We start from the raw sequence: 9,635 nt of genomic DNA, 5'->3' as shown, positions 1-9,635 counted from the left end.
TCGCTGCACCACCAGTGCACTGTGGCTGCAGTGTGTACCATCTACAAGATGCACTGCAGCAACTCGCTAAGGCTTCTTCGGCAGCACCTCCCAAACCCACGACCTCTTCCACTTAGAAGGACAAGGGCAGCAGGTGCATGGGAACACCACCACCTGTAAGTTCCCCTCCAAGTCACACACCATCCTGACTTGGAAATATATCACCAATCCTTCATCATCACTGGATCAAAATCCTGGAACTTCCTCCCTAACAGCACTGTGGGAGACCTTCACCACAAGGACTGCAGCGGTTCAAGAAGGCGGCTCACCACCACCTGCTCAAGGGCAATTAGGGATGGACAATAAATGCTGGCCTTGCCAGTGACACCCATATCCCATGAATGTAGAGGGAGCTGTATTCTGTATCTGTATCTCATCCCTGCTGTACCTGTCCTGGGAGTGTTTAATGGGACAGTGCGGAGGGAGTCTTAATCTGTATCTAACCCATGCTAATCATCCACTTCATTTTTTAATAGAATAATAAACTATAACAATTTAATCTCATCTTCTAACCCTTTCAAAAATTGTGCTAGTTGCCCATGCGCTGAGTTTATCCGAGCATTGCTCCAATGGACGCCGCACGGCTCATCCCATTGTCTGAAATCACAGGAATCAACTTTCATTGATCTTCTCATCCTCCTCCTATTGCTTGCTCCAAATGTATCTCTGCGCTCCTCAGCCGGCCGAGACAATGGCGGTGGTTGTTACCCAGAATGCTCCGCGCGGTAAAATAGGCCCTATCAATGCTGCAGTGGCCTGGTGCGCAGGCGCGGCTTGAGGTGGGGCGGGTCCCGCACGTGCGCAGTCAGTGCCACCAGTCGGGTGATGGCGGCGGAAGGCGGAGAGAAGATTCCGGAGCGGGGAGGTGGAGGGGCGCAGGGGAGCAATGGAACCGGCGGGGAGGCTTTATAAACGCCCGGTGTAGGCCTCAAGCCCCCGAATAAGAACCTACGGGTCCCGCATTTGCCCTGAGTGGGTCGGCGACTGCGGGGATTTCTCCCGGTGACAGGCCCGGCTCAACGGCCGCCATCTTGAGAGGCCGAGTGTGCAGTGGGGCGCGTGCGCGGCCCCCTTGGGCCAGGGTGCAGGAGGAGAGAATGTTGTCAATTTCTGTCCTGGACTCTCAGTGATCGCTTTTGTAAACTCCTTTCACCGGCTGTGAGAAGGGCAGGATTGACAGACGGGGAAACTCAAACCAAACTTCACATCAAGATCTCAGAGAGTCACTCCATTCATCAGGACCTGAAATTCATCGGCCTTTTGGGTGCGGAAGGAGAAATGTTTGGGAGGTAAGTAGCACGGAGTCCAGTTCTACGGAGGACGGCTTCTACAGAGTACTTAACTCGGGAATTGGGTGAGTGAGTGAATTCGATGAGGTGGGGGTAAGAGTTGCTGCTTGATACGTAAAAAAAATAAACAACAAGGGTTTAATTAGGACTGTGGGCTAAGTTACAGTAAAGACCTAAAGCATATAACTAAATTTAATAAATTAAACAAGGTTACTAGATTAAAAACTATTAATAGACAATTGGGTATTTCAAAACTTGGAAACTTAATTAGTTAAATAAAATACAATAGAGATGGCCGGGCAGGTGATGTGTTGCAGCTGTAGCATGTGGGAGCTGGTGGACCCCAGTGTGATCCACAGCAACCACATAGAGTCATAGAGGCACAGGAGACCATTCGGCCCATCGAGTCCGTGCCGGCTCTCTGCAGAGCAATCCAGTCAGTCCCATTCCCCCGCTCTATCCCCGTAGCCCTGCAAGTTTATTTCCCTCAAGTGCCTATCCAGTCTCCCCTTGAAAACATTGAGTGTCTCCGCTTCCACCACTTCCGTCGGCAGCGAGTTCCAGGTCATCACCACTCGCTGCGTAAAAAAGTTTTTCTTCACATCCCCCCTGTATCTCTTGCCCAAGACCTTAAATCTGTGTCCCCTAGTCCTTGTACCATCAACTAGTGGGAACAGCCTTTCCCCGTCCAGCCTATCCAAACTGGTCATAATCCTGTACACCTCTGTCAAATCACCCCTCAACCTCCTTTGCTCTAATGAAAACAAATCCAGATTCTCCAACCTGTCCTTGTAGCTAAGATCCCCCATCCCCGGAACCATTCTGGTAAATCTCCTCTGCACCCTCTCAAGGGCCTTCACATCCTTCCTAAAGTGTGGTGACCAGAAGTGTCTGCAGCTCGAGGAACTTCGGCTCAGAGTTGATGAGCTGGAGTCCGAGCTTCGGACACTGCGATACATCAGGGAGGGAGAAAGTTACCTGGACACTTTGTTCCAGGAGGCAGTCACACCCCTTAGGTTAAATCCTTCAGATTTGGTCCGTGGTCAGGGACAGGAGGGTGTGACTATGAGTGAGGCAGGTATGGGGATCCAGAAGGTAGCATTGGAGGAGCCTCAACCCTTGCACTTGTCCAACAGGTATGAGGTTCTTGCAGCCTGGGTGGGTGAGAGCAGGGACTGCAGGGAGGAGGAGCAAACTGACCACAGCACCGTGGGACAGGGGGCCATTCAAGTTGGGGGAGTAAAAAGGAATGTAGTAGTGGTAGGGGACAGTATCGTTCGGGGGATAGATACTGTTCTCTGTAGCCGAGAGCGTGAGTCCCGAAGGCTATGTTGCCTGCCCGGTGCCAGGGTTAAGGACATCTCCTCTGGGCTGGAGAGGAACTTGGAGTGGGAGGGGAAAGATCCAGTTGTCTAAGAAAGAGGTTCTACTGAGGGAGTATGAGCAGCTAGGCGCTAAATTAAAAAGCAGAACCACAAAGTAATCTCTGGATTACAAAGTGAGCCACGAGCAAATTGGCATAGGGTCAATAAGATCAGAGAGTTGAATGTGTGGCTCAAGGATTGGTGTGGGAGAAATGGGTTTCAATTCATGGGGCACTGGCAGCAGTACTGGGAAAGAGGGAGCTGTTCCGTTGGGACGGGCTTCACTTGAAGTGTGCGGGGACCAGTGTCCTGGCGAATCGAATATCTAGGGCTGTAGATAGGGCTTTAAACTAAATAGTGGGGGGGGGGGGGTTCAGGTGAGGGGAAACCTAGAAAGTTAAAGAGAAAGGACAAGGCAATAGTGCCGGGTAGCGATAGGGGTAATGATAACCAGAGTGTGACAGGAAGGGACAGAGCATACAAGCATAAGAGTGTACCAGCAAATAAGGTCAGAGTCGGGAAAAATGATAAAAAGACAAAATTAAAGGCTCTTTATCTGAATGCACGCAGCATTCGTAACAAGATAGATGAGTTGACGGCACAAATAGAAATAAATGGTTATAATCTGATCGCCGTTACAAGGTGACCAAGGCTGGGAACTGAATATTCAGGAGTATTTGACATTTTGGAAGGATAGGCAGGAAGGAAAAGGAGGTGGGGTAGCTCTGTTAATAAAGGATGAGATCAGTACAGTGGTGAGAAATGATCTTGGCTCGGAAGATCAAGATGTAGAATCAGTTTGAGATAAGAAATAATAAGGGAACGAAGTCACTGGTGGGAGTGGTCTATAGGCCCCCCTAACAGTAGCTACACTGTAGGACACAGTATAAATCAAGAAATAATGGGGGCTTGTAAGAAAGGTACTGCAATAATCGTGGGCGATTTTAATCTTCATACAGATTGGACAAATCAAATTGGCAAAGGTAGCCTTGAGGACGAGTTCATAGAATATATTCAGGACAGATTCTTGGAACAATATGTTGTGGAACCCACCAGGGAACAGGCTATTTTAGATCTGATAATGTGTAATGAGACAGGATTAATTAATGATCTCATAGTAAAGGATCCTCTAGGGAACCTGCTCATAACATGATAGAATTTCACATTCAGTTTGAGGGTGAGAAACTTGGGTCTGAAACTAGTGTCTTAAACTTAAATAAAGGCAATTACAAGGGTATGAAGACAGAGTTGGGTAAAGTGGACTAGGAAAATAGATTAAAAGTTAAGATGGTAGATAAGCAGTGGCAGACTTTTAAGGAGATATTTCATAACTCTCAGCAAAGAACTGGCAAGAAATATAAAAACAGACAGTAAGAGCTTCTACAAGTATATAAAAAGGAAGAGAGTAGCTAAAGTAAATGTTGATCCCCTAAAGGATGAGAGTGGGGAATTAATAATGGGAAACAAGGAAATGGCAGAGACTCTGAACAAATATTTTGTATCTGTCTTCAAGGGAGAAGACACTAAAAGCATCCCAATAATAGTGGAAAATCAAGGGGCAAAAGGGAGGGAGGAACTTAAAACGTTCACTATCACTAGAGAAAAAGTACTGGGCAAACTAATGGGACTACAGGCTGACAAGTCCCCTGGACCTGATGGCCTGCATCCTGGGGTCTTAAAAGAAGTGGCTGCAGAGATAGTGGATACATTGGTTGTAATCTTCCAAAATTCCCTAGACTCTGGAAAGGTTCCAGCAGATTGGAAAACTGCAAATGTAATGCCCATATTCAAGAAAGGAGGGAGACAGATAGCAGGAAACTATCGGCCAGTTAGCCTAACATCTGTCATTGGGAAGATGCTGGAATCCATGATTCAGGAAGTAGTAGCAGGACATCTGGAAAATCATAATACAATCAAGCAGAGTCAACATGGTTTTATGAAAGGGAAATCGTGTTTGACAAATTTATTAGAGGATGTAAGGAGCAGGGTGGATAAAGGGGAACCAGTAGATGTAGTGTAGTCCATTCTATTTCCCTCACTTCTGCTCTCACCCCTTCCCCTCCCTCCCAGAACCACGATAGGGTTCCCCTTGTGCTCACCTTTCACCCCACCAGCCTCCACATTTAACGGATCATCCTCCGCCATTTCCGCCACCTCCAGCGTGATCCCACCACCAAACACATCTTCCCCTCACCTCCCCTTTCAACATTCTGAAGGGACCGCTCCCTCCGCGACACCCTGGTCCACTCCTCTATCACCCCCAACACCCCTTCCCCTTCGCCCGGCACCTTCCCGCGCAAGCGCAGGAGATGCAACACCTGCCCTTTTACCTCCTCCCTTCCCACTGTCCAGGGCCCCAAACACTCCTTCCAGGTGAAACAGTGATTTACTTGTACTTCTTGCAATTTAGTAAACTGTATTCTCTACTCATGATATGGTCTCATAGAGTCATAACGGCACAGTAGGAGGCCATTCGGCCCATCGAGTCCGTGCCGGCTCTCTGTAGAGCAATCCAGTCAGTCCCATTCCATCGCTCTATCCCCGTAGCCCTGCAAGTTTATTTCTCTCAAGTGCCTATCCAGTCTCCCCTTGAAAACATTGAGTGTCTCCGCTTCCACCACTTCCGTCGGCAGCGAGTTCCAGGTCCTCACCACTCGCTACGTAAAAAAGTTTTTCTTCACATCCCCCCTGTATCTCTTGCCCAAAACCTTAAATCTGTGTCCCCTAGTCCTTGTACCATCAACTCGTGGGCACAGCCTTTCCCCGTCTAGCCTATTCAAACCCAGCATAATCTTGTACACCTCTGTCAATCGAAGGGAACCGTCAGCACAACAGTCTTAAAGATTAAACAGCAGTACAAGAATGTCTAAAACATTCATCCATTCCATGTTCATGTCACCCCAGCTGTCTAGAGGGCCCTGCTCTACAGAACAATGTGAGCTCGCTGGTGTCTCTTCAGGTTCCTGGAGCTTTTAAAGCTCTTCCCACAGTCAGAACAGTGAAAAGGTCTCTCATCAGTGTGAACTCGCTGGTGATCGAGCAGAGTCGAGGACAGAGTGAATCCCTTCCCACACATGGAGCAGGTGAACGGCCTCTCCCCAGTGTGAGCTCGATGGTGCCTCTTCAGGTTCGCAGAGCTTTTAAAGCTCTTCCCACAGACAGAACATGTAAATGGTCTCTCATCAGTGTGAACTCGCTGGTGTTCGATCAGAGTCGAGGACTGTGTGAATCCCTTCCCACACACGGAACAGGTGAACGGCTTCTTCCCAGTGTGAAATCGCTGGTGTCTCTTCATCTCCCCGGAGCTTTTAAAGCTCTTCCCACAGACAGAACATGTAAATGGTCTCTCATCAGTGTGAACTCGCTGGTGTACCTTCAGATCCCCAGAGGTTTTAAAGCTCTTCCCACAGTCCGAACATTTAAATGGTCTCTTATTAGTGTGAACTCGCAGGTGTACCTTCAGATCCCCAGTGCTTTTAAAGCTCTTCCCACAGTCAGAACATTTAAATGGTCTCTCATCAGTGTGAACTCGCTGGTGTCTCACCAGGTGGGATGACAGAGTGAATCCCATCCCACACACGGAGCAGGTGAATGGTCTCTCCCCAGTGTGAACTCGCTGGTGTCTCACCAGGTGGGATGGTCGAGTGAATCCCTTCCCACACACAGAGCAGGTGAACGGTCTCTTTCCTGCTCTCTCCAGCTGGTGTCCCTTCAGCTCCTGGGACATTTGAAAGCTTTTCCCACAGTCGGAATGTTTCACCGGCCTCTCCCTAGTGTGAACTCGCTGGTGTGCCAGCAGATTCGAGGACCGAATGAATCTCTTCCCACACAGGGAGCAGGTGAACAGAATCTCTCCTGCTCTCTCCAGCTGGTGTCTCTTCAGATCCTGGGACCTTTCAAATCTCTTCCCACAGTCAGAACATTTAATCGGTCTCTCATCACTGTGAACAAGCTGGTGTCTCAGGAGGGTGGCCGAATCAGAGAATCGCTTCAAAAACACGGAGCAGGTCAACGGTCTCTCATCGGTGTGGACAAGCTGGTGTCTCAGCAGCATGGAGGGTGCAATTAATCCCTTCCCACACACGGAGCGGGTTAAAGGTCCCTCCCTCGTGTGAAATTGCTGGTGTATCATTGGAGCGGCTGGCTGAGTGAATCCCTTCCCACACACGGGGCCCGGGTTTCCCCCAGTGTGTGGCCACTGGTGTTGCTTCAGGTATTTGTAGATCTTGAAGCTCTTTCAGAACATTTAAAAGGTCTCTCATCAGTGTGAACTCACGGGTGTGCCAGCAGATTGGAGGAGCGACTGAATCAGGTCCTGAGGGATCACGTAACTCTGTCAGATCTTGACGTGATGTTTGGTTTCAGCTTCCTGTCTGTAAATGCTCCACTTCTAAAACCCTGTAAAAGGAGTGTAGAAAGGGTAAGGGGGGAAGCAGGGTTAGAAACATAGAAATATAGAACCATAGAAGATAGGAGCAGGAGTAGGCCATCCGGCTCCCCGAGCCTGCTCCACCATTCAATGCGATCATGGCTGATCATCCAATTTCAGTACCAAGTCTCTGCTTTCTCCCCATACCCCTTGATCCCTTTAGCCTTAAGAAATATATCCAACTCCTTCTTGAATATATTTAATGAATTGGCCTCTACTGCCTTCTGTGGTAGAGAATTCCACAGGTTCTCCTCTGTCTGGGTGAAGAAATTCCTCCTAATTTCTGTCCTAAATGGCCTTATCCTTAGACTGTGACCCCTGGTTCTGGACTCCCCGACCATCGGGAACATCCTTCCTGCATCTAGTCTGTCCAGTCCTGTCTGAATTTTATAAGTTTCAATAAGATCCCCTCTCATTCTTCTAAACTCCAGCGAATACAAGCCCAATCATCCCAATCTCTCCTCATACGTCATTCCTGCCATCCCAGGTAACAGCCTGGTGAATCTTCGCTGAACTCCTTCCATGGCAAGAACATCCTTCCTCAGATAAGGCGACCAAAACTGCACACAATACTCCAGATGTGGTCTCACCAAGGCCCTGTACAACTGCAGCAAGACATCCTTGTTCCTGTACGCAAACCCTCTCGCTATGAAGGCCAACATACCATTTGCCTTCTTAACCGCGTTTTTTTTGGCTAATTTTGCCTCAAAGAACAAACAGGGTAGAGCCGGTCCCACTGGTGTCCAGCCGTGCCCACAATAACCAGCGGGCCAGAAACAGCCCAATCCACCTCAGTGACTTGGCCCTGAAGTCAAATCAAGTCTCATCAAAGTCTGATCAAATGACATCCTTTGTGACTGTGACAAAGGTAAACTATCTCTCCTCGTCCTTCCTGACTTGTCTGCAGCCTTTGACACGGTTGACCACTCCATCCTTCTCCCAATGCCTCTCCACCGTCATCCAGCTGGGTGGGACTGCACTCGCCTGGTTCCATTCTTATCTATCTAATCGTAGCCACAGAATCACCTGCAATGGCTTCTCTTCCTGCTCCCGCATCGTTACCTCTGGTGTCCCCCAAGGATCTATCCTTGGGCCCCTCCTATTTCTCATCTAAATGCTGCCCCTTGGCGACATCATCTGAAAACACAGCGTCAGTTTCCACATGTACGCTGACGACACCCAGGTCGACCTCCCCACCACTTCTCTCGACCCCTCCACAGTGTCTAAACTGTCAGACTGCTTGTCCGACATCCAGTTCTGGATGAGCAGAGATGTTCTCCAATTAAATATCAGGCAGACTGACTGGCTCCATCCCTCTCCCTAACATCTGTCTGAAGCTGAACCAGACCGTTCGCAACCTCGGTGTCACATCTGACCCTGAAATGAGGTTCCGACCCCATATCCGCAGCATCACTAAGAGCGCCTCCTTCCACCTGGGTAACATGGCCCGTCTCGGCCCCCTGCCTCAGCTCATCCGCTGCTGAAACCCTCCCCCGGCCCTATGTCACCTTTAGACTTGACTATTCCAACACACTCCTGGCTGGCCTCCCACATTCCAGCCCACGTCACCTTGAGCTCATCCAAAACTGCCCGTGCTGTGACCCTGCCCACTCCCCCTACTCCACATGCGCTGCCCGCCGCCACACTGCGCATGCTCGGCAGGACCCCGGCTCCCAAGGATCAGCCGGCACCATGCCTGCGCACAGACCCCGCATTCTGGGGCGGCCCGGGCAACCGCCAGAGTCCGGATCACCGGCGGAAAGTGAGTTTTATCAGGGCTTTTTATATATAGTGGAGAGAAGCGCGGGCGGGCAGATAAATAAAAAGAAAATACAAACCGCACCGTCCCAACGCCCTCCCGGCACCGAGCGGAGCGGATTGAGCGGCCGCAGCCCCTTGTCTTCTGCAGGGAGCCGGACTGGGGCACGTCATCAACTCCAGGGCGGTGACTGACGGGAGCTCCGACCAATAGGGAGAGAGCGGGCGGAGCTTGGAGGACTGAGGTGGCGGCGGGTCCTCCAACCAATCGGGGTGTCCGTGGGGCGGGACTTCCGCCACCTGCTTCTCCCGTTGCTGAGACAAGTGGAATGCAGCAGAGGGCGCTCTTCTGAGTTTGGGGCTCAGGCCTGTTAGTGGAGCAGTGCAGAGGGAACTTTACTCTGCACTGGGCTTTACTCCCTCAGCACTGCACTGGAGGGGCAGCACAGAGTTTTAGACTCGAGTCTCTGGAGTGGGACTTCAACCCACAACCTTCTGACTCAGAGGAGAGAGTGCTGCCGCCTGAGCCATGGCTGACACTCTGTATCTAACCCGTGCTGTACCTGCCCTGGGAGTGTTTGATGGGACAGTGTAGAGGGAGCTTTACTCTGTATCTAACCCGTGCTGTACCTGCCCTGGGAGTGTTTGATGGGACAGTGTAGAGGGAGATTTACTCTGTATCTAACCCGTGCTGTACCTGCCCTGGGAGTGTTTGATGGGACAGTGTAGAGGGAGCTTTACTCTGTATCTAACCCG

General features: G+C 50.2%; 1 protein-coding gene across 1 annotated transcript; it reads right to left on the bottom strand.

Moving 5' to 3' along the window:
* Positions 1–5,028: 5,028 nt before the first annotated feature.
* Positions 5,029–8,774, bottom strand: LOC147083952 (uncharacterized). The gene is made up of 2 exons (XM_085980018.1): positions 8,742–8,774; positions 5,029–6,407 (listed from the first exon to the last, which is right to left on the bottom strand). Exons 1-2 carry the CDS (start codon positions 8,772–8,774, stop codon positions 5,616–5,618), a joined length of 825 nt encoding a protein of 274 aa, XP_085836144.1. The 3' UTR covers positions 5,029–5,615.
* Positions 8,775–9,635: the final 861 nt, after the last annotated feature.

Source organism: Somniosus microcephalus, unplaced genomic scaffold, assembly GCF_052327205.1.
Source record: "Somniosus microcephalus isolate GS21.2 unplaced genomic scaffold, FLI_Smic_1.0 scaffold13, whole genome shotgun sequence".
In the NCBI taxonomy this organism is placed as follows: domain Eukaryota; kingdom Metazoa; phylum Chordata; class Chondrichthyes; order Squaliformes; family Somniosidae; genus Somniosus; species Somniosus microcephalus.
The sequence above is the reverse complement of the archived record's forward strand: the minus strand, read 5'-3'. Positions and strand labels throughout refer to the sequence as shown.

Excerpts from the sequence above, each read along its gene's own strand:
- LOC147083952 (XM_085980018.1), bottom strand. The coding sequence starts at position 8,774 with ATGCGCAGTGTGGCGGCGGGCAGCGCATGTGGA. Across the intron at positions 6,408-8,741 it reads CGGCGGGCAGCGCATGTGGA|CTGAAGGGACACCAGCTGGA; the intron begins GTAGGGGGAGTG and ends ATGTCCCAGGAG.